The sequence below is a fragment of the Mizuhopecten yessoensis genome, unplaced genomic scaffold (assembly GCF_002113885.1).
Source record: "Mizuhopecten yessoensis strain PY_sf001 unplaced genomic scaffold, ASM211388v2 scaffold10225, whole genome shotgun sequence".
Lineage (NCBI taxonomy): Eukaryota > Metazoa > Mollusca > Bivalvia > Pectinida > Pectinidae > Mizuhopecten > Mizuhopecten yessoensis.
This window is the reverse complement of record NW_018408440.1, coordinates 637,507-664,266: the sequence shown is the minus strand read 5'-3', so window position 1 is coordinate 664,266 and position 26,760 is coordinate 637,507. Positions and strand designations below refer to the sequence as shown.

General features: G+C 37.7%; 1 protein-coding gene across 8 annotated transcripts in view; it reads right to left on the bottom strand.

Annotated features, from left to right (window-relative positions):
• Positions 1–3,872: 3,872 nt before the first annotated feature.
• LOC110459792 (ephrin type-B receptor 1-B-like) overlaps positions 3,873–26,760 on the bottom strand; it is a 143,725-nt gene continuing 120,837 nt past the window's right edge. For 2 of the 8 annotated variants that reach the window (XM_021512235.1, XM_021512237.1), the window contains 12 exons: positions 26,347–26,379; positions 25,321–25,435; positions 24,654–24,721; positions 20,528–20,569; positions 17,337–17,480; positions 16,669–16,854; positions 15,117–15,178; positions 12,751–12,849; positions 12,248–12,361; positions 10,510–10,704; positions 9,907–10,049; positions 3,873–9,290 (listed from right to left, as the gene is read on the bottom strand). In XM_021512235.1, the coding sequence (XP_021367910.1) occupies positions 9,002–9,290; positions 9,907–10,049; positions 10,510–10,704; positions 12,248–12,361; positions 12,751–12,849; positions 15,117–15,178; positions 16,669–16,854; positions 17,337–17,480; positions 20,528–20,569; positions 24,654–24,721; positions 25,321–25,435; positions 26,347–26,379 (1,490 nt within the window). In that variant the 3' untranslated portion in view covers positions 3,873–9,001. The remainder of the gene's footprint in view (positions 9,291–9,906; positions 10,050–10,509; positions 10,705–12,247; positions 12,362–12,750; positions 12,850–15,116; positions 15,179–16,668; positions 16,855–17,336; positions 17,481–20,527; positions 20,570–24,653; positions 24,722–25,320; positions 25,436–26,346; positions 26,380–26,760) is intronic. The other 6 variants (XM_021512238.1, XM_021512241.1, XR_002463932.1 and 3 more) reach the window with 5 other exon arrangements.

Below are 26,760 nucleotides of genomic sequence, written 5' to 3'. Positions count from 1 at the left end.
TTTGGTAGTTTAACATCGTAAATGTTTACAGATACTGGTCTGGTTCACAGATGCTAGAGTGACTGCAATAAGGATATACAACACTGTTTATTAGCAAATGTCAAGTTGTCATCTCATCTTTTGTAACATGCATTGTTTTTTTATCCCTTCTCACATGATAGCCCCTCATAGTGTCATCCCACAAAACAGCACAGTTAGGATAGCCCCGCATAGTGTCATCCCACAAACAGCACAGAGTTAGGATAGCCCCTCATAGCATCAACCCACAAAACAGCACAGTTAGGATAGCCCCTAATAGTGTCATCCCACAAAACAGCACAGTTAGGATAGCCCCTCATAGTGTCATCCCACAAAACAGCAGAGTTAGGATAGCCCCTCATAGTGTCATCCCACAAAACAGCAGAGTTAGGATAGCCCCTCATAGTGTCATCCCACAAAACAGCAGAGTTAGGATAGCCCCTCATAGTGTCATCCCACAAAACAGCAGAGTTAGGATAGCCCCTCATAGTGTCATCCCACAAAACAGCAGAGTTAGGATAGCCCCTCATAGTGTCATCCCACAAAACAGCAGAGTTAGGATAGCCCCTCATAGTGTCATCCCACAAAACAGCAGAGTTAGGATAGCCCCTCATAGTGTCATCCCACAAAACAGCAGAGTTAGGATAGCCCCTCATAGTGTCATCCCACAAAACAGCAGAGTTAGGATAGCCCCTCATAGTGTCATCCCACAAAACAGCAGAGTTAGGATAGCCCCTCATAGTGTCATCCCACAAAACAGCAGAGTTAGGATAGCCCCTCATAGTGTCATCCCACAAAACAGCAGAGTTAGGATAGCCCCTCATAGTGTCATCCCACAAAACAGCAGAGTTAGGATAGCCCCTCATAGTGTCATCCCACAAAACAGCAGAGTTAGGATAGCCCCTCATAGTGTCATCCCACAAAACAGCAGAGTTAGGATAGCCCCTCATAGTGTCATCCCACAAAACAGCAGAGTTAGGATAGCCCCTCATAGTGTCATCCCACAAAACAGCAGAGTTAGGATAGCCCCTCATAGTGTCATCCCACAAAACAGCAGAGTTAGGATAGCCCCTCATAGTGTCATCCCACAAAACAGCAGAGTTAGGATAGCCCCTCATAGTGTCATCCCACAAAACAGCAGAGTTAGGATAGCCCCTCATAGTGTCATCCCACAAAACAGCAGAGTTAGGATAGCCCCTCATAGTGTCATCCCACAAAACAGCAGAGTTAGGATAGCCCCTCATAGTGTCATCCCACAAAACAGCAGAGTTAGGATAGCCCCTCATAGTGTCATCCCACAAAACAGCAGAGTTAGGATAGCCCCTCATAGTGTCATCCCACAAAACAGCAGAGTTAGGATAGCCCCTCATAGTGTCATCCCACAAAACAGCAGAGTTAGGATAGCCCCTCATAGTGTCATCCCACAAAACAGCAGAGTTAGGATAGCCCCTCATAGTGTCATCCCACAAAACAGCAGAGTTAGGATAGCCCCTCATAGTGTCATCCCACAAAACAGCAGAGTTAGGATAGCCCCTCATAGTGTCATCCCACAAAACAGCAGAGTTAGGATAGCCCCTCATAGTGTCATCCCACAAAACAGCAGAGTTAGGATAGCCCCTCATAGTGTCATCCCACAAAACAGCAGAGTTAGGATAGCCCCTCATAGTGTCATCCCACAAAACAGCAGAGTTAGGATAGCCCCTCATAGTGTCATCCCACAAAACAGCAGAGTTAGGATAGCCCCTCATAGTGTCATCCCACAAAACAGCAGAGTTAGGATAGCCCCTCATAGTGTCATCCCACAAAACAGCAGAGTTAGGATAGCCCCTCATAGTGTCATCCCACAAAACAGCAGAGTTAGGATAGCCCCTCATAGTGTCATCCCACAAAACAGCAGAGTTAGGATAGCCCCTCATAGTGTCATCCCACAAAACAGCAGAGTTAGGATAGCCCCTCATAGTGTCATCCCACAAAACAGCAGAGTTAGGATAGCCCCTCATAGTGTCATCCCACAAAACAGCAGAGTTAGGATAGCCCCTCATAGTGTCATCCCACAAAACAGCAGAGTTAGGATAGCCCCTCATAGTGTCATCCCACAAAACAGCAGAGTTAGGATAGCCCCTCATAGTGTCATCCCACAAAACAGCAGAGTTAGGATAGCCCCTCATAGTGTCATCCCACAAAACAGCAGAGTTAGGATAGCCCCTCATAGTGTCATCCCACAAAACAGCAGAGTTAGGATAGCCCCTCATAGTGTCATCCCACAAAACAGCAGAGTTAGGATAGCCCCTCATAGTGTCATCCCACAAAACAGCAGAGTTAGGATAGCCCCTCATAGTGTCATCCCACAAAACAGCAGAGTTAGGATAGCCCCTCATAGTGTCATCCCACAAAACAGCAGAGTTAGGATAGCCCCTCATAGTGTCATCCCACAAAACAGCAGAGTTAGGATAGCCCCTCATAGTGTCATCCCACAAAACAGCAGAGTTAGGATAGCCCCTCATAGTGTCATCCCACAAAACAGCAGAGTTAGGATAGCCCCTCATAGTGTCATCCCACAAAACAGCAGAGTTAGGATAGCCCCTCATAGTGTCATCCCACAAAACAGCAGAGTTAGGATAGCCCCTCATAGTGTCATCCCACAAAACAGCAGAGTTAGGATAGCCCCTCATAGTGTCATCCCACAAAACAGCAGAGTTAGGATAGCCCCTCATAGTGTCATCCCACAAAACAGCAGAGTTAGGATAGCCCCTCATAGTGTCATCCCACAAAACAGCAGAGTTAGGATAGCCCCTCATAGTGTCATCCCACAAAACAGCAGAGTTAGGATAGCCCCTCATAGTGTCATCCCACAAAACAGCAGAGTTAGGATAGCCCCTCATAGTGTCATCCCACAAAACAGCAGAGTTAGGATAGCCCCTCATAGTGTCATCCCACAAAACAGCAGAGTTAGGATAGCCCCTCATAGTGTCATCCCACAAAACAGCAGAGTTAGGATAGCCCCTCATAGTGTCATCCCACAAAACAGCAGAGTTAGGATAGCCCCTCATAGTGTCATCCCACAAAACAGCAGAGTTAGGATAGCCCCTCATAGTGTCATCCCACAAAACAGCAGAGTTAGGATAGCCCCTCATAGTGTCATCCCACAAAACAGCAGAGTTAGGATAGCCCCTCATAGTGTCATCCCACAAAACAGCAGAGTTAGGATAGCCCCTCATAGTGTCATCCCACAAAACAGCAGAGTTAGGATAGCCCCTCATAGTGTCATCCCACAAAACAGCAGAGTTAGGATAGCCCCTCATAGTGTCATCCCACAAAACAGCAGAGTTAGGATAGCCCCTCATAGTGTCATCCCACAAAACAGCAGAGTTAGGATAGCCCCTCATAGTGTCATCCCACAAAACAGCAGAGTTAGGATAGCCCCTCATAGTGTCATCCCACAAAACAGCAGAGTTAGGATAGCCCCTCATAGTGTCATCCCACAAAACAGCAGAGTTAGGATAGCCCCTCATAGTGTCATCCCACAAAACAGCAGAGTTAGGATAGCCCCTCATAGTGTCATCCCACAAAACAGCAGAGTTAGGATAGCCCCTCATAGCGTCATCCCACAAAACAGCAGAGTTAGGATAGCCCCCTCATAGTGTCATCCCACAAAACAGCAGAGTTAGGATAGCCCCGCATAGCGTCACCACACAAAACAGCAGAGTTAGGATAGCCCATCATCATGTCATCCCACAAAACAGCAGAGTTATGCCCCCCTTTATTGAGTTATGTCCACAGATTATTTCAACTCAAAAAGCAGCAGAGTTATGCCCCTCACTGTTTTGTCCCAAAAAAGCAGCACAAACACATAATTGTAAATGGTTCAATTTATCTTTATTGAAGGTGATATAAATGTGGTCAACAAATTTATGTTTATTGTCATCAATATGGAATTGTATTGGTTGCACATCTAACACACCACAAACTCTCCTGGACGTCCACACAGACGCTGCAGAACACACCACAAACTCTCCTGGACGTCCACACAGACGCTCCAGAACACACCACAAACTCTCCTGGACGTCCACACAGACGCTCCAGAACACACCACAAACTCTCCTGGACGTCCACACAGACGCTCCAGAACACACCACAAACTCTCCTGGACGTCCACACAGACGCTCCAGAACACACCACAAACTCTCCTGGACGTCCACACAGACGCTCCAGAACACACCACAAACTCTCCTGGACGTCCACACAGACGCTCCAGAACACACCACAAACTCTCCTGGACGTCCACACAGACGCTCCAGAACACACCACAAACTCTCCTGGACGTCCACACAGACGCTCCAGAACACACCACAAACTCTCCTGGACGTCCACACAGACGCTCCAGAACACACCACAAACTCTCCTGGACGTCCACACAGACGCTACAGAACACACCACAAACTCTCCTGGACGTCCACACAGACGCTCCAGAACTTGACCACACTTTCATCCTCTCATCAATCATATTACAACACTTTTGTCCAATAAAAGAAAAATTACTTCATTGAAAATAGATTGAACTCAATTTAGATGGAAATGATAGTACTGACAATAAATCTGATTGACAGATAAGCGAAAACTTTCAGAAATTGTTAAAACAAGCACTAAAATAATTGGAATCAATCAATTTTTCTTTTTCTAAAATTGATTTTCATAACATTTTATCCCAAAAATTGATTTTCGAAACAATTTAATTAAGAACATACTTGGGACTATAAGAAGTTTGTGGAGATCAAATCTAAAACAGGAAAGTTAAAAAACATGTCAGTGATACACTGAAATCAAAAACCAAAACTTCAACAAATGCAGTTTGACCCCATCAAAGGATCCCAATCACTAACAGGTAACAACAGAGTAAAAATAAACGCATTTAAGGCAGAGAGCAACGGTAAAACCTCAACTCCCGTCTTATTGGGAACTTTATTTTAATGGAAGCTTGAATGAGTTTTACAATTGTTTTATTAAGAGCACATTCATGTCAAGATAAAACACAAAAAGGTGTTTCAATGAGAGTAAAAAACCCATAAATCTGGTCAAAAAACATATGTACATCTGATGAACAAATACAGTGTATACCCACATAAAGACATTCCTATACTCTCACACGCCTACACATACACACACATCTAATATCTACATACACATCTACACATACACACACATCTACAGACATATCTAACATCTACATACACACACACCTAACATCTACACACACACACACACCTAACATCTACACATACACACACACCTAACATTTACATACATATCTACGCACACTTGCAAATATGTACTTGTTCACATAAAGCGTTTTGTCGACCACATTATGCACAAGTGCAGTTGGCCTTTACTGATCTGCACACCAACATATGTAACTTTTGCGTATATATATACAGGCTGTTTTATAAACACATATTTACATATCTTACTGAAACACATTTTCTTACTACAGTTGATTTGTGTGATGGCGTTCTCGCAGTGTGACAGGTGATTAGAGATGCTGGTGGGAGTAAAGAGGACAAAGACAATGGTAGTACAAACTGCACACATTGAACAGTGTTATCTTTGTTAACCCATTCACCCCTAAAGTCGCAGTGGAACCTTACCAAATCAAAGACTTGGCAAGTCCAGTTTCCAACTGTAGGGGTGAATGAGATAACTGGTATGGCGTCTATAACTATTAATACTGTACCAAAAAGGTGGACATTTCACAATATGCAAGTTGTAACAAGCATGGTTCACAAAGATTATGAGACATACATGTATAAACTATTTTTACATAAATTCTTTTGGCGAAATTTTATCATCATTATGCCTTCCTCACTTCTTGATATGATGAGTTATCAAACCAGGTTACAGAGGATCGTGGCAGCGGGAGTTTGATATACATACACTGGCTATCCTCACACCCATCAGCATCTCTGTCACTAATGAAGACAATGCATAACAGCACTTTCCACAATGAAGTAAGGCATGTGATGGGTACGCTTGGACAGAGTAGGACATTCTCCTACACCGACATCACTTACTTAATACATGTAAATTCATGATCACTGACCTTGAGATTATATGACCTTATGATCACTGACCTTGAGATTATGTGACCTTATGATCACTGACCTTAAGATTATATGTGACTTCATGATCACTGACCTTGAGATTATATGTGACTTGATCACTGACCTTGAGATTATATGTGACTTCATGATCACTGACCTTGAGATTATGTGACCTTATGATCACTGACCTTGAGATATATGTGACCTTTTGATCATTTATCTTGATGTACATAGGACCTCATGATCACTAACCTTGAGAAACGCATGACCTCATGACCAATGACCTTGAGATATGTATGATCTCATGACCAATGATCTAGATATAAATGTCACTTGTAGTGATGACCTTAATGAATTTTCACTTGTCTGATTTCCACCTCTGACAACATATATGTACAGTCTTTCATGCCCAATATCTAGACTTTTCTGCAAGCAATGTCTGTGAATCTATTTACAAAAATATTGATATATAACTGGTGAGATAGAGTAACACATGTTCACACGGTCATTGTCTTATTTGTGCCTGTGGTCCTACCTGTCTCAGTGTACATCTGGACACACACTCTATACAGCTACAACACACAGTGAAACCCCGCCAACTCAACCCGGTAGAAAACTAGAAACAAATCAGACATCAAAAATTCTGCTCTGTCATTCAAGTTTAATTTTTTATCTTCATACAGTAGCTGATGTGTTTGCTGTCAATGTGGTTTATCATTGGTGGGAATTTCAGTTACAACGAATACATGAAATAAATCATAACTTAAAAAAATATTTCACTAAAATATTTCACTTGCAGTAAAAAAGTGCAAAGGAGAAAACCGTCAAGCACTAAAGTGGTAAGTGATTGAGGCTGTACTGTAGTAGCTTGTCTAGGATAATACAATGGCGAGAGCATGGAGCAGATATTGTAATGGCTTGGCTTAGAATATTATCACAGCCAGTGAATGAAGGTTGTAGTTTATTGGCTCAAACTAGCAACACCATTTGATACAGTGTTGTGTTGGGTGTTTATCTGCCAAATGGAAAACTTGAGGATATTCATGTTAAAATCAAAATTTGGAATAAAACAGCACCAAAATTGAAATCATTTTACTAAAGTAAGAAATCTATTTCTAAGCCTAAAATAATGATCAGGTCAATCTAGTGTAATGGGAATTTTGAAATAAAACAGCACCAAAATTTCACTCACTTTATTGAAGTATGAAATCAATTATAAGACTGTAATAATGATTAGGTCCACTTAATGTACCGAGAGCCATTTCTATGAGATACTTATTTCACTTTTTTATTCAGGTAAGTAAAGAACCTCTAGTGCTAATTTTAAAACATAAAACAAAAACCATCTAAAGCAGCGTCAACAACTAAAATGAACACAACAAAAATTGCTATTATTCCCCGTCATGAGTTTATTGTAGGTGTCGCTAGTGATCACACTGAAACAGAAATAGTGTCGAGCGAGTCTTGGCCAGTTGCCAAGAAAATAAGCTTAACAATGAAGCAAACTACTTTAGCAGCAGATCTACCATTTAGTGAGACACAAGGCAAATATATACTGAACAAATTAGCAACTGAGTGTCATCGGTGAAAATGAAAAATCACAGAGACCCCTATTAAACTACAATTAAATGAGGTAATGTGACGGGGGGTTGTATACAAAATGTTCGGAATATCACAATAAATATGTCAAAAGTATATACACAATAGTTTTAAACTGCTTTGGGTAGATTCTAAACAGATCGATATTTTCATCAGTAAATTTGGCATTGTAATAAAATCTAAAGTAAGTATAAACAGTACTGAAGTTTAAGTGTTCAGTACAGGACTAAAACAGCCGAGCTGATCAGGACACTAGTGATCTGTGGAGAGTCTACCCAGAGCACACCCCATATGGAATACAACAAGCCACTCACCTATAGGAGCACATAAATACAGTTCACAAATCATGACAGGCATGTAATATTTTTCACATGTCATGTGACAGTCATGTGATATATGCCAGTTATACTGGCTCCATGTCTACCATGGCGAAACTGTCATGTTATTTAGTTAAAACTCAGTGGTCATATATATCACACTGAAACCCTCTCACTGCCATCATACTCTCACTCTATCATAGGAAATGTTGCATATTTGGATCAATAGATTCCCCAATTAAATTTTCTTCGAAATTTCACCAAAAACGTGACTGAATTAAAATGAATGTTCACCCCATCCAATCTTATTCTGACGGCTGAATATGTAAGTCATGCCAATAATGTAATATAATCACACAATGTTGTTCCTCACACACAAACTTTTCCTCGGGTGACAGCATATATTATCAATTGTCAAACAAGTCTACATGAATCCAATTGGCCGAAATTATTTGCAACTACGGTAATCTCCAGTCAGTCAACCAATCACAGCGAAGCCTGATGAATATACAAAATGAAGCAGACACATGAGAAACCTCCTCTGGAGACACATCAACACACAGGTAATGGGAATACGACCTTGACACTGACACTTCTCACCTTCACCTTGGTGTTGTCTGTACAAGCTGACACAACGATGTCTGTACGTGCGATTGGAGTTATCCATTTGTTTGTACTGTACCTTTAGGCAGTTTTAGTTTGTAAGCAATTACTTTCTTCTCCACCTACAACCTAAGCACACACAAGGCTTCCATTGGTCGACAACTCACAGCGCCACCTTTGAGCCACTGCAAGTTTTGATGGTTTTAAAAAGCGGATTTGTCAATGACATGGTACCATTGTTTCCATGCCAACAGGAGTAGGCTCCATCTCAATGTGACGGACACAAACGTGGCAATGTCAGTAACACACAATGACACGAGACTTCAGACACACACACACAAAAGCTGTCGTGATCATGAACAGTCGATGCTATACAAGGAATCCATCGGACATCTGTGGAAACTGTAGTCCATACATTTGCACACGTAATGTTTGTACTGAGTTCATGATTTTCTTCTGGTGACCTATTAGCGTGATTTGTAACGTGACCTCTAGGTCCTTAGGAGTTATCGTCGCGACCTGGTCCATAGTACGATAACCTGCCTGAAGAAAATTGTCAATGTATTTCTCCATTTTGATTGAGATCAGCCAGCTCTCTACATTAGTGTACTGTGGTACCTCTGGTGCGGAGAATCCAGCGTCCATCAGGTGTTCTGGCCTACAATATAAAATGGGAGAAAAAGTGTCAAACAGAGGCTTTATTTTATTGTAGAATCAGATCCTTTTGATGTTATTCAATCTCTTGTAAATTAATTTATTAAAATGGCAATTGAATGCACATTAAGAGAGCAATATGATTCTACCGGTATTTTTTTTAGAAGTTTTGCTGAAGCAGTTGAAACACAAACCAAACAATAAGTGAGCGGGGCCTTATAAAGATACTCCCCCGTGATCGGAAAATGGTGGATGTGATTACCAGTGGTAGGAGTATGGTTTTCCTCCATTTTCAACCTCTTTAAGAAGACATAGCATATGTACAATGACCTGAGGTGATGCAATCTAAACACAGTAGTTCTATCAGGGTTATCACAAAGTTTTACTGTATAGAACAAAATACAGTGCACAAATCTCTCTTGTTTTTATTTTATGTCTTGTGCATAAGTGTTTTACTTCAAAAGTAGTAGATGGTGACTTTTTAACCTTGACTGAAACACAAAAATCTAATCAAGTTTAGAACTTGTTATAACCATACGACAGTGTTTATATAACTGAAATCTTGGCGGGTTCCTCAAATACATGTTGCACACACTTTTCAGAAATCCCATTAAGTGTACCTTGGTTTAGCAATTTTGCGTAGTAGTTCTGGTGCCCTGATGAACTTGTCTAGAGACTTGACGATCTGTACAAATTTTGGACGGTTGCCTCGGTCCTTCTGCCAGCAGTCCAGCATGAGTTGGTGGATGGCTTCAGGACAATCCTGGGGAGACACGACACATAGAGTAATGTAAACATAGCAACAGGACGTGTACAACACCTTTGTTGATGTAGGAACGCTGTACGAGTTACAGTGTGAATGAAGATACAAAGTAAATTCGGTATTCCTGATGTTCATAAAAGCAACACAGGCTAAATGCTATGATATTAATATATAAATTTCTTATGAAGCAATAAGTGTGTTTTGAATTTTGAAAATTCTTTTTTACAAATTTTGAATTCTTCAGACCTGAGCTGTCCCCTATAATCACATCTGAGTATGTATTTTGATTGGTTATTAAGATTCTAATATTAACTTCCTTAAAACAGGATCTCTCTTCGGCTTAATATCCTGATTCTGCCTGCTTAATTCAATGAAATCTACAGTATTCTTTGTTCAAACTCCTGAGCAGATGACACTATAACTTTGTAGATAAATTATTTTGTTGCTGTAGCTGACTTACCATAGGGGGAGGTAGGCGGTACCCTTTCTCTACGGCTCGTATCACATCCTGGTTGGACCAATTCCAATATGGTCGCTCACCATACGAAATAATCTCCCACATTACCACCCCGTAGCTCCAGATATCGGAGGCGGTGGTAAATTTACGGAATGCTATAGCCTCGGGTGCTGTCCACCTCACCGGTATCTTTCCTCCCTGTAACAGGTGATACACATCTCCATAAGGACACCAACTACATACAGGTTAGATATAATATGTAGTACACATATCCATAAGGACACCAACTACATAAAGGTTAGTTATAATATGTAGTACACATCTCCATAAGGACACCACCTACATACAGGTTAGATATAATATGTAGTACACATCTCCATAAGGACACCACCTACATACAGGTTAGATATAATATGTAGTACACATCTCCATAAGGACAACAACTACATACAGGTTAGATATAATATGTAATACACATCTCTGTAAGGACACCAACTACATACATGTTAGATATAATATGTAGTACACATCTCCATAAGGACAACAACTACATCCAGGTTAGATATAATATGTAATACACACCTCCATAAGGACAACAACTACATACAGGTTAGAGATAATATGTAGTACACATCTCCATAAGGACAACAACTACACACAGGTTAGATATAATATGTAATACACACCTCCATAAGGACAACAACTACATACAGGTTAGAGATAATATGTAGTACACATCTCCATAAGGACACCAACTACATAAAGGTTAGTTATAATATGTAGTACACATCTCCATAAGGACACCAACTACATAAAGGTTAGATATAATATGTAGTACACATCTCCGTAAGGACAACAACTACATACAGGTTAGATACAATATGTAATACACATCTCCATAAGGACACTAACTACATACATGTTAGATATAATATGTATACACATCTCCGTAAGGGGAACAACTACATACAGGTTAGATATAATCTGTAATACACATCTCTGTAAGGACACCAACTACATTCATGTTAGATATAATATGTAGTACACATATCCATAAGGACAACAACTACATACAGGTTAGATACAATATGTAATACACATCTCCATAAGGACAACAACTACATACAGGTTAGAGATAATATGTAGTACACATCTCCATAAGGACACCAACTACATACAGGTTAGATATAATATTTAATACACATCTCCATAAGGACACCAACTACATAAAGGTTAGTTATAATATGTAGTACACATCTCCATAAGGACAACAACTACACACAGGTTAGATATAATATGTAATACACTTCTCCGTAAGGACAACAACTACATACAGGTTAGATATAATATGTAATACACACCTCCATAAGGACAACAACTACACATACACATCATACATATTATGTTCATCTTAGTAAAAGCTGACGATTACACTAGCGTCACATAATGTTCATTTCAGTAAGGCAGAAGGTTACATACAGGTCATAGGTAATGTTCATCTTAGTAGAGTGCCCAAATTTATACAAGTCAAACATAATTAACTTCATCAAGGCTAAATATTTTATTTCATTAATCTTAGTAAAGCTGACAACATTTACATACTCACTCACATAAAGCTCATCTAAATAAGGCTGGCCAACAAACAGATTGTACAAATAATGTTTCTGATGTACACGATGGTAAATTTAATTACATAAAGGGGGAGATAACAATGACTGACTCTTCCAAAAGAGTTACATACCTTTGTTGTGTAAGCACCGTCAGTTGTGTCAATGTCCACCTCACGAGACAGACCAAAGTCAGCCACTTTGCATACCAAGTTTTCATTGACTAAAATATTCCTAGCTGCTAGGTCCTGAAACAAAATCAATGTAGTATATTATGATATTGCTTTACAACTCATATTGCAGTTGCATACTTGCTAACCCTATTTAGAGAGGGGGTCCCGATTTAGGACCCGAACATTGAGCATTTCCAACCAGTGAATGTGCTAAATTATTCCTATTTCTTAAGATCGGATGATTTCATCTGAAAGAACAGCTAAAACAGATGCCATTTAAAGGTGTTATTTCTTCCCCATGGTGTACATACACACATTTTATCGATGCTTTTAAATCTGAGCACGCGTAATCCCCCCTCCCCCAACATGACATTTTCAAAAAGTTGGCAAGTGTGTAGCTGAAATTTCTTTTCTGTTAAAGATCACTTGTGCAGTAGTGTGTTGTTTCAATGAGATCCACTTACTCGGTGAACATAGCCCATCTCTGAGAGGTACCTCATTCCAGCCGCTATACCTCGCATCATTCCTACCAACTGTATGATCGTGAATTTCCCATCATTATTCTGTGAACAAAAAGTACAACAGATCGTGATAAACATATTGCAAGTCTAATTCATTTTCTCTAAATGTTCGACTGTCTAAAAAATAAGGTAGCTAAAAGGTATCATTGTATAAAATAGTCTTACAAAGGTCCTACAAAGACGGTGTTTCAGACGTTAATAGCAATTGCAAGACACTAGCCATATTAGGTTTGGTATACCTAAAAGTAAGGTAGGCAGGGTATTTATATTGTAACTGTTTTAATCAACTTCGCCTCCTGAGGCACCTTGTTTAACTGAGCTGCATTACTCAGTAGTTTGTTTAAAAGTGCCTTTATTTCTTAATATTTCAAACTCCTGCCGATGATGAAGGTGGACCTAACTGTAGGAACTGTTGCTGTCTGTTTGATTGTGTGGTTAAAACACAATCCCTTTGAGGACAAAGCTGTCATGAATTGATGACAAAGTACAAGAAGGTTATACGACTCCCTGGCTCCAACTCCTTCAGATGAGGACAGCCTCGGCTCTATCTCCTATAGACGCGGATCAAGTTCCCGCTAGAGCTGGTGGTGATGAGGATACAATGACCTAAAGCTGCTAACATCAGCCAGGTTTACTTAAACTGACCATTAAATAAGTATTCTCCCCACCAGATCATGCACACAACAATTAATGAACATTTCCCATTCTAATCTCGGCATAAAGCTGCGACATTAGTAGGCCCATTTATCATGTCGGATCTGTCTAGGTCACTCACATGCTTGAAAAACGTTTTCAACAAGGAACACGTTTTGTATATATTATAAAAAATAAACTTTTATCTTTTAATGTGTATATATGTACATTGTATAATGCTGAAACTTTGTTTTCTTATTTGTAAGTTGCTGAATTCTTGACTCTACACCAAAACCCACTTTGATTTTAAAGAATTACTTGTCTTGTGTATGAATAAGCCTTGATTTACATAACAGTAATTGAAAAGATACTATTTCTCCTGTATATGACTTCATCTAGACCCTACAACCCTGGGTATCTCATATTCCTAATTGTGTCTTAGCTGTATACATATACTTCGTATGCGAAATGTGTCTGTGAAATCAGACACGTTTCTCATATAAATGTGAAGTAATTTGTCTACTGTAATGTCGTCGGAGCTGATATAACGTAACGGACATTGTTGACATGAGGGAGATGAACGTAGTGGTTGAGGTATGGCTATACCCTGACAACATATCAATATATACATATCGGCTGTGGCTTCCTTCAGCATAATCCTTGCATTAGAGAGCAGATTACATATTTTGGGAGAAATTCTGAATTAATTTCTATTCACAAGAGGTCAGAGCAAAAAAATAAATCTTACGAAAAATGTGATACTTAATGCAAATCGGCCCTTAGTCATCGGCGGGAATGGGATTTTGAACACATTAGATTATCACTTTGTCGATCTGTAATTGGGTAGGATCCTGACTCTAGTGGTGTTGCCTGTCGCTGTGTAATCGGGCGATGTGATTGTCCGAAAATTTATGTTGTGTTCAGTGATCTGTGGACCTATGAATGGCCGTGTTATAATTACAGCCTCGATAGCCTTCACTTCAAATAATTAATCATCAAATTTCATTTCTTCCTTCCTCAGCGATCAGCAAAAGTAAACAGTGATGATTTACACGTTATTCCTAAATCTTTGACAACAGAGCATTTGACGAGACATTGGTGACCTTGATATCTAGACACAGATTTAGGGGACACTGTCCAACAGTGTAGCTCAGTATAGTGAGGGATAAATTCAGGAACATTATGGAGACAACATTTGAAATGACTTACCATTTAAAATATCATTTTTAAAATGAAAATATTACGATTATTATTCAAAAATGACAAGTAACATAAGAAATAAAATATTTCAAATATAGTTCACCCTCGATTTAATGCCCCTAATTTCACTTACCACCTTGTTTACGGCCAAAATATTTCAATATCCCCTTTTCTGATTTTCTTAAGAATTCCTTAATACATACATTTCCCTATATAAAATTTTCTCTGGACAAATGGTGGCAGTATAACGAGATGTTGATGTATACCGAATGCTCCGTTGAATACAAGAAGAATATCCCAACCAAAGTTTTAATGGATGTACTTGTTTCAAGGAAAAAGTAAAAACGAATAAAAACTTGTATCATAAATATTTTCCTGAGAGAAAATGAAATATTTAAACCTTTGGACCTCATCAGGGACGCAAGTCCCTAAGTTTAGTGTCTATTGGGTGGTTTAGTATAAGCATGCTGACTTACCCTGAGGTACGTGTCTAGAGACCCATTGGCCATATACTCGGTTACAATCATAATGGGATGACCTAGAAATGAAAGAAACAAAATATAAATAAAGTAGACAATATTTATTTTCAAAAGCCAGAAAAGATGAATAAGTAATAATTGTACAGAACAACCACCTTCAAACAGTAATAAATCTTAAAAGAAACCACAAAAATCTACTACCTGCCACAGGAGGAAAAATTAAATTACAGCAAGGTTTCACAACAGAACTGCTACTTCTTTTATAGAAGTTTAAGTGCTTCTGACAAAATACTAAAGTAGTGCTGCTTCCTTGTGAGGATTATTACACGTTCGGCAGAAATGGTGTGATGAAGTATTTCTGGGTAGCTGTTAACCAGCCATGTTACACACTACGATCTGATGCCCTATATTACTGCCATGTTAAACACTACCATCTGATGCCCTATAGTACTGCCATGTTACACACTACGATTTGATGCCCTATATTACTGCCATGTTACACACTACGATCGGATGCCCTAGAGTACTGCCATGTTACACACTACCATCTGATGCCCTATAGTACTGCCATGTTACACACTACGCTCTGATGCCCTATATTACTGCCATGTTACACACTCCGATCTGATGCCCTATATTACTGCCATGTTACAGACTACGATCTGATGCCCTATATTACTGCCATGTTAAACACTACCATCTGATGCCCTATAGTACTGCCATGTTACACACTAAGATTTGATGCCCTATATTACTGCAATGTTACACACTACGATCGGATGCCCTAGAGTACTGGCATGTTACACACTACCATCTGATGCCCTATAGTACTGCCATGTTACAGACTACGATCTGATGCCCTATAGTACTGCCATGTTACCCACTCCGATCTGATGCCCTATATTACTGCCATGTTACACACTCCGATCTGATGCCCTATATTACTGCCATGTTACAGACTACGATCTGATGCCCTATAGTACTGCCATGTTACACACTCCGATCTGATGCCCTATATTACTGCCATGTTACACAATACGATCTTATGCCCTATAGTACTGCCATGTTACACACTACGCTCTGATGCCCTATATTACTGCCATGTTACACACTAAGATTTGATGCCCTATATTACTGCCATGTTACCCACTACGATCTGATGCCCTATATTACTGCCATGTTAAACACTACCATCTGATGCCCTATAGTACTGCCATGTTACAGACTACGATCTGATGCCCTATAGTACTGCCATGTTACCCACTCCGATCTGATGCCCTATATTACTGCCATGTTACAGACTACGATCTGATGCCCTATAGTACTGCCATGTTACACACTCCGATCTGATGCCCTATATTACTGCCATGTTACACAATACGATCTTATGCCCTATAGTACTGCCATGTTACACACTACGATCTGATGCCCTATATTACTGCCATGTTACACACTACGATTGGATGCCCTATATTACTGCCATGTTACACACTACGATCTGATGCCCTATATTACTGCCACACTATCCCACTAGTTCCATGGAACTTACTTTTTGTGACGACACCTTCGAGGAATATAACATTTGGATCATCAAACTGTCCCATGATGCTCGCCTCTGTCAGGAAGTCTAAACGGTTTTTATCTGTGGCTCCTGGTTTGAGTGTTTTGATTGCGACCGTCATTTCAGGGTGGGCAGGCTTACGAAGTTTACCTTTACAAACGTCACCGAATTCACCTGGAAACAGAACAAACCAGCCAATCAAAACTCAACCAACCTCAATAGATCATAAAATCAAAGAAAACATTATTTTTTTTATAGGACTTGGACTTTAGAATTCAGACAAATTCAAGCTTTTTTATTTGAATATACAAAAATTTGGATAGTAAAACAAAATTCAAAGAATACAATTTTAATGATTTTACTTCGATATGTGACATATCCAATTAACAGGGAAAAAATCTAAATTCCAAAAACTACACACAGGAAAAAGCAAAAAATTTAATGATGATTTGATTTTTCTTTTTATTGAATAAAGGAAAAAAAGGAAAAAAAGAATTTTCAGAAAACCACAAAATTTGAATTCCTTGTAAATCAGTTTGAACACACAGCTTATTTTAACCTTATAACAGACTGTCATACAAAATTATCTCCCTTTATTATAACTTGTCATTTAAAACTTACCTCCCCTTATAACAGACAGATTGCTCACAACTTACCTCCCCCTATAACAGACTCTATAGTGATATGGGAAGCGTCTATTTCTCGTGTGAACTCCCGGACAGCCTGGTTTGGGTCCTCGTAAGTGTGTGGATCTACGTATGTCTTGTACGAGCCAGGCGGAGGAAACAGGGGCACGGTCGCTACAGAGGAAGTACAACCATTAACAGGGACCACTCCACACTGCCATGCCAGACATTTAGCACACACATAATGACTGTTTTGTGAAGCATTTTATGAATTTCAAAAAAATGGTCACATCAAGGATGTGATCATGAAATGATTTGATTCCCTGCTCTTTGTTTTCCTGGTTGACGAAGCTGAATACTGCAGGATGCTGTTCTTATATTTGGCTTTATCTTACTGAGGCAGATATAGGCCAATCAAAGGGCCGTTTAAGGAAAATTCAAAATCACATCATACAATACTTAGTTAATAGATCTATCTGTGTATGAAATGAGTATGATATAACAATGTTTACTATATATATTTTCATTCATTTTATTTCACTTGCATACTACATCTAAATTGTGCTGACACACTACCATATGATATGGTGGGACTACGTACTAAGTAATAGTAATATACACAGTTGTAGCTATCTACACTAAGTTTTATTTTTAATAAATATTTCTTTTTAATTAAGGTAGGATTTCTACAAAGATAAAGTGTTAGAGACTAATCCTAATCTACCACACAGATTAATCCTAATCTATTACAGAGACTAAACGTAATCCACTACACAGAGACTAAACTTAATCCACTACACAGAGACTAAACTAAATCCACTACAGAGACTAAACTAAATCTACTTAAGAGACTTAATCTACTACCCAGATACTTAACTAAATCCACTACACAGAGACTAATCCTAATCTACCACACAGATAAATCCTTATCTACTGCAGAGACTAAACTTAATCCACTACACAGATATTCACTAAACACAGACTAAACTTAATCCACTACACAGAGACTAAACTAAATCTATTACAAAGACTTAATCCACTACACAGAGACCAAACTTATTCTACTTAAGAGAATTAATCCACTACCCAGATACTTAACTAAATGCACTACACAGAGACTAATCCTAATCTACCACACAGATAAATCCTTATTTACTGCAGAGACTAAACTTAATCCACTATACAGATACTTAACTTATTCCACAACACAGGGACTTACCTTAATCCACTACCCAGATACTTAACTAAATCCACTACACAGAGACTAATCCTAATCTACCACACAGATAAATCCTTATCTACTGCAGAGACTAAAATGTACCCACTACACAGACTAAACTTAATCCACTACACAGAGACTAAAATGTATCCACTACACAGAGACTTTACTTAATCCACTTCACAGAGACTAAAATGTATTCACTACACAGAGACTAAAATGTATCCTCTTCACAGAGACTAAAATGTATTCACTACACAGAGACTAAAATGTATCCTCTTCACAGAGACTAAAATGTATTCACTACACAGAGACTAAAATGTATCCACTTCACAGAGACTAAAATGTATTCACTACAAAGAGACTAAAATGTATCCACTTCACAGAGACTAAAATGTATTCACTACAAAGAGACTAAAATGTATCCACTTCACAGAGACTAAAATGTATTCACTACACAGAGACTAAAATGTATCCACTACACAGATACTAAACTTAATCCACTACACAGAGACTAAAATGTACCCACTACACAGAGACTTAACTTAATCCACTACACAGAGACTTAACTTAATCCATAACACAGAGACTAAACTTACTTCATTACAGAGACAAATTGTAATCGACTGTACGGTCATCAATAATGAGCCTAATTTGATGTAATGGTCAGACAACACTGATTTCTAATGACAAACATTATTTGAATAGAATACTTAAGTCATTTGACTGTAATACAACTCTGGTGACTCTATTGAATAAAAGACGATTTTAAATACAAAACTGTTAAATATAGCGTTAAACACTCTAAAATACAAAACTGTAAACTGTTGAATACAAGACACAACTCTCTTGAATAAAAAACTGTTCAATATAAGACTAAACTCTCTTGAATACAATAATAAACTGTTGAATACAATAATAAACTGTTGAATACAATAATAAACTGTTGAATACAATAATAAACTGTTGAATATTATACTAAGCATGTTAACTTCTGTTTCTGCAGAATAAAAGTTTAACTCTCATGAATTTAACATGACTTAATTATTTCCATTAAAGACCAAACCCTGTTGAATATGAGAATGGACTTTGCTATAAGCCGATACAATATCAGACAAACACCACTTGAATAATTGACTAAATTTCCTTAAATACAGGACTTTTTTATTGAATTTTAAGACTAACTTTCTCTAAATGTTGTTTTATCACTTTTAAATATAAAGCCTACTTCTCTTGAAAACCAGTCTCTATTGAAAACACATTTGTTGAATACTGACTACAATACAGATGGAAACACAGGTACTAACTAAGTACCAACATCGTTGGACAAGCTACACAACAATGTAAATTCCTAACAAAACATTACATACTGCAAGTTAAGACGAGATCTTACAGGAGGTTATAATCTGGTAAGATTAATTAATAATGAGGGATGAAATGGAACAGTTGTTATGTTGAATGTTAGTAAATGTTATATTTATATGTTTGTAATGGTGTTAGATCTGAAGTCAATAGTATCTGTTATACTAATCTACCACACAAGTTCTACACTACATTTGTATGTTTATGGTACACATCAGTAATAATTTAGTTTACACCTCGAAATAAACGAGTGCCCAAAGGTTTCAGGACACAGCATCCATATTCTTTATTATGTATTCTTCCTCTCCAAAAGGAAATAACGTTTGTGCAATTTTTCTTGTGCTGATGAGATTCAGTGATGATTGGGGTAAGCTGATGCAGTAAATGGGTGCATTTGGATGAAAAGCAGTGTTGATTCCTGAAAGCTTTGGGCAAACTTGGCGGAAAAAAGCGGCCTATAATCTTTAAAGCGAAGGGCATATTTGGCTAAGAATTTGTACTGACATAAGCCTTTAGGTGTACTTGGTTATAGCTGCCCGAGTACACCTGCAGCTTTAGGCGTACTTGGCTGGAAAGCAGCCCTGTACTGATGAAAGAAGAGTAAAAATCTCCAAAAAACTCCAGTGCTTGTTCTACTTACATCCCACGTTCATATGAGGCTCCAACGGGGGACAATGCACAACTACAGGAGAGAAACAAATAGGCCAAAGGTAAGTAGGTAGCGCACACGCTTTGCAGGTCTCTCGTACCCTAACGAGGATCAAGGTTACAGCAATTCTGAGGGAATTCATTGGGTAGCCAACACAGCAAACTGCCCTTAGCCCTTGGGCAGTACAAGAGGTTTCAAATACAGTTTCAAAGAATACCATTTCAGATTTGAGTTCAAATTTTATTCTCATGATATAGGGTTGCCAAACTTCAAAGATTGAATCCTGTTTTTTATGTGTGATACTACCCGAGGAAACTCTATCAGAGATGATAACACCAAATGCATGTACTGTTCATACCTTTTTTCATTATTATTTTTTTCCGAATTGTTTGATAAATTCCAACAGTTATGTTTCTTGGAAAGAAAGGAAATGATCTCTTGCATTGAAACCTCTTAGTTCATACAATATACAGAATGGATATGTTGTAAGTGCATAATGGGCATGAGTGTTTGTTGTCAACCGTCAAATACTAACAATCAATCATATGCATTGTCAAATACTGTCAAATATTGTCAAACAGTATATTACTCTCACACATACATGTACTGGTAGTCAAATATTGTCAAAGTGTCAAACGTTATATTACTCTCCTACGTACATGTTCTGGTATTCAGCTACTGTCAAACGGTGTAATGCTCTCAATCTGTCTGTTAATAATGCATTGTCCATTACTGTCAAGTTCTACATTACTCTCAATAAATTTACATCGAAACATTATGAACGCTGCCAAAACAGATAAATACTCCTCACTTAAACTGATCAATGTCAAAAACTTCAATAAATCATAAACAAATATTCTCAAAATGTAATGCAAAAGTCGTCATATTTAAATACCGAAAAAAAACGTCTATCATATCTTCAAATCAAAGTATTGAAAACCACTATCAGAAACTTATATTAGGTTTATCTCAGGTTCAAAGTATTGTAATGAAAAATTTTTTTATTACTGTTAACTAAAAGGTTTATTCGTTTTTCAATTGAAATAATTCTTTTATATTTAATATTTTATCAATAGTAATTTCATAAAAAATACTTTTTACTTTTGAATACATTTAATTTATATGATCTAATCAAGCTTAGATAATTTGTGATACATTTTATTGCCAAGAAGAACAAAGTTTGCTAATCCCCTCAACATAGACTAGATTTACCCCGTGATTAAATTAGTCGATCAACCCATTAAATCCTGAGTCTACATCTATACTTTGTAGACATGAACAAGGTTTTTCCTCTGATTTCACTAACAACACAGACACTACTAATTAAATTATCCACTGCACATGTTTAGTTTCAAAATCGTAATTGTTTAACAACAAAGACGTGGATATATAAATGGGAATTCCATCACGAGCTCAAGGAAATACACCATAGATTATCACATTTCTGTAAGCCTGACTGAAACAATTTACAAAAATAACCAGGCGTAAATTGAAAATTTTTACTATGGGTGAAGTTGAGCATGGCTTGAACAATCTATTTACCAATGAGACAGCCACACATAAATTGAAAACACTAATAATCTTACCGTGACTTTGAAAAATCTATAACTAAACCGGATCATATACCAAGCAAGCTAGCATTCTGCCCAATTAAATTATTCCCGACATTTGCCATTAAGCTGTTATATGAATGGGACCTCATTATGTCTGTCAATCTGCACGTCAGTCAAGGTCAAAGGTCACTGTGACATGTGCCCACAAAATTAGCAAATAGCATGCAAACAATAAACCCTGGCTACAAGCTCATTGCTTCCTTTAGTAGATAATCAATGTTGTCCACATTATTGTATACAGTGGTGTATTCTTTATACTGTTAGATTCAACAACCAGCATCAAATCCAAAATCATGCAAAAACTCAATATCAATGTAGTATTTTAAACCATGTCATTTTCAAATCATCATTTTCACACAGTTGAAAACTTTTCATTGTCAAATTTAGAGAATATCATACAATTATTTCATTTTTTACCCCCTTTATTTATACTTTTGTCAATTACATTTAAAAAAAGGGTGAGGATATTCTTTCAATGTTACGGTAAAAGGAAATGTTAATAAAAGGTAAAGTTATTGAACAAAAAAATGGTGCTAAATTCAAAACAGATTGAATTCTTACAGCACCTAATTGACAAAATTGATTACCACGATATAAAAACAGTTTTCGAATGGCATTGTACCAGGAGCAAGGAAGAAGTTAAATGCAATTTGATAATGAAACCAGTGAGGCTTCCATAATGAAAATGACCATAACACAATCAAACATTCCCTAAACATGCAAAACGAACGTAAACATAATATCCTTAAATTAATTGGTATCAAGAACATGCAGCCTTGTCGTGCAGACAGAGCATGCGAAGTACGACAGCATGCAGAGTATGACTACCGCAGAAAGACATTACTGTGTTATACATAAATCGCTACATTTTTCAGCTATATTAAAATTTTAGAATTTTGAATAAGAAATAGTGAATTTCTAAAAATGCAAAAGAAGTAAAATAATAAAACAATTATTCATTATAATTGAACACAAAGCTTTTTGTTATACATTTTATTTTCATATGAACACAGTAATATCCCTGTAAAACAGTACCATGCAGATATGGAGTAGAGATAAAGGGAAGTAATATGAAAGGGAGATAACTGAATACAAGTAATCTAAAAGGGAGATAACTGATGATGAAGATATGACAATGGAGAGTTAGTTGTATTACAATGGAGTGAAGAGTGTATAGAAGTGAAGACGAAGCACACTAAAGATTATCAGGAGATTATCAGATTATCTCTATTTGGCCAGAAAGACATATTGTGTAAGGGTGAATCTTTCCAGCTACTGACTTAACTAAACTAAACACCAAGCTTTCTGCTATGAACAAAGCAGTATATGATATTTAGCTATTAAGGTACAAGTGGATCATACGATACACTCCTGTTCACTGAATAATGACCACACAAGAGAAATGAACATCCACTCTTGTTCATTGAAGCATGAACATACAAATTTTATCCGATAAGCTTAATTTCATTACTTTTTTAAAATATGATATTGTGTATGTTTAATGCTGATTGACGAGACAAAGACACTATATTTGTCTGGTGTGTGCCATGGAGGTAAACTGGACAAGCTTAGTCAGCCAACAGTCCTTGGGATAAATCAGTTCTTCCTTATCAGGTGTGTATGTACTTGAAACTGTTGTGATACTTCTTCTAATTATCTTTAAATCTGTTGATTACATGCTGTAGAATTGACAAAAAAAATTAACAAGCTCTTATAAAATTGGAAAATTATAAGTAAAACTGAAGAAACAAATTTCAAAACAAAAATGAATATCCTGACAACAACTGTCGCCATCATTTAATCAAAATTTCCCCTTTTAAAAAAGAAATGCAAAATCATTCTACCCTAAAAATTCAAGAAAAAAATGTTTCTAGTTTTTAACATCGATGCAGCATCCAGCCTCTCAACTAAATATACATGCCTCTGACTGACAACACCTTTCAACATCCAAAATATTGGACATGAAAGGGACAAATCCATTAAAACAAGTTAGAGATAAGAATTTCAGACAATGAAAAACAAGTTTTAATTGTGCACAAGAAACACTATGACTCTAGCCAAGTCCACCACTGTAGCATATCAGGTCTTCCGAACAAAATCACAGTTTACACTAGATCTCATTCTGTTTTAAATATAATTTACACATCCTTACCCCACTGTATCCTGGAATTGGTAACTTGTTACACTAAAGCCTATTGAGTAACATTCCTTATTCCCCCCCTACCCAGAGGTCTATAAGTAACAATCTTCATCCTACCCTGTACCCCCACCCCCAGTTGCATGTGAGTAACAATCTCTATTCAAATGACTCTCAAGTCTCTATCTTATTCCCCTGTGCTATCAATCCCCCCTAGCATGGCCTTCGAGTAGCTATTATTCCCCCCCCCCCCCCCCCCCCTCGGACCTACGAGTGACAATTGCCTGCCCCTGGGCCTATGACAAGGCCTGTATGCTACAGTGGGTGGTAGTTAGTAGATGAGTAACGTGCTGAGTATAATGCCTACCCTCACCGTGGCTATAGTGCAGTGTATCACACTCTCCACCTTTCGTCTCATTACACTGGTTTTGATTTCTGAAAAATACAAAAAAGGATTTCGTACAAAATTTCTTTAACCAAAATATATTGCCTTAAATAAAATGAAAGTTATCTGCATTTCACTTGGAGGAAATCATTTTATTTCACTTTGATACTAGTCATTTTGTATGGACACATTACAGTGCTACACCTAGGCTGGTCATGAACATTCGCCGATCCTTCCAATCAGAGCATTGCCCTGTGTACAGACTCCCTACCTCCTCGACACTCAACATATTACATTTTTCTGAACAAAAAAGCGCAGAATGGACCAGACTCCAAGATTTTCCACCTCAGTTAACTTCTCAGGAATCAATTATGAACTTTTGTAAAAGAACCAATCAATAATGAATAGTCCCATTGGTTCTTTTGTCTGCTGTTGTCACGGCAACCACTCTAATTAAGTTACCGTCGAAATTGGAGAACAGTCTCTGCTCTCTACCTATTACCTCAATTTCCAGTCCTGCTTACAAAAAAATATAAATCATTATTTAGTCTTTTAGTAGTAAAATGCTTTGTTTATTTAAAAAAAAAACACTGTTCACCTCTTGATATGAAGATTGTTTCAACACCCTAATGCTATGTTGAAAGCTTACCTCTTCACCAGCAGATATATCATTATTGCCGCTATAGCCATACACAGGAAAACTGCCACGATAGATCCGATAATGATTCCAATGGAAGGTAGAGGAGCATCCAATTTGGTTTCATCTGAAATGTGTAGAAAACAGGAATATAAGTTTGTCAGATACCTGTACCACTGATATCCAGGTTGTCTCCCCTCCCTCTGAAATCTCACATCTGTAACCATACCACCAGGATATATACACAAACAGGCCCCTGTTTCATCAACGTTCCTTAACTTGAAGGAGCTCCTTAGTTAAGTTCAGGAACGTTCATGAAACGCATTTTTCGGAAAACCTTAGCTAAGGAATTCCTAAGCGATTTTAAGTTAAGGAACTTTGATGAAACCGGGGCCAGGCCATACCCCTGGTAAATATATCAAACCAGCATAAAGGATAAAGGCCAAGTAAACCAGCACCAAAAACAGAACGAAATCAGTCAACATACAATCTTAATAAACTGTACAAAATAATGTAAAATGATAATTGGAAAATTCAACACAAATTTTATATAAAATCAGAAATAAGGCACTACACTTTAAACATGTATAACACAGAGGTGACACAACAATGATATTTGTAAGGACTCATTATGGAAATAGATTACAGACATCAGTAACATGTGACATATTTAATTATGTGACATGTTTATTTATATAGATTTAATCTAACATTGAACAATTCTGCCAAACGATAGTGTGCATAAGCTACAATAGTGCAATGAAATCTAGATCCTAAATCTTGCAAGTATACGATGACAGGTGAGTTTTGAGGCCAAGCTTTGCAGGGAGATACTGAAATGAGCCGAAGTTGAAATGCTAGCACAGCATAAAGTGACATGAATCAATACATGATAGGCTAACTATATACAGACATCATTCTACCAGGAGTAATAGTATATCAGTCATAACCAATTCACCCCAAAGCTGAGATTAGAAACTAGAAACTCTCACAAGCTATAGGAACAAAGGATAAAATTGAAGTTGGTATCTGAGTTACCTCCCCTATCCGGAGTTGTCCTGTTAAATTGACCTTCAATAAAAACATTTAAGTGACATTTATAAAACTGATACAGGATGTTGTGAGTAGAGGCATGAAGGGAGTTGGGAAAACAAAACAAAACAAGAGGCCCATGGGCCTTAACGGTCACCTGAGTCCTACAGTATTTATTTTTGTTGTTGAAATATGTACCAATTTAAGTAAAAAATAGTTAAGTATAATGTTAACTTAACTTTGTCAGGACCATGAGCTGATCATTCCTAGACCGATTTTAAATAAGATCGGCCTATTATTAATTGTTTTTAAGTTTAGAATAGGTATTTACAAAATAGCGACTGTGGTGGCCATATTGGATTTCTGATTGACCTGAAAAATAACAACACTTTGTCAGGACCATGAGTCGATCATTCCTAC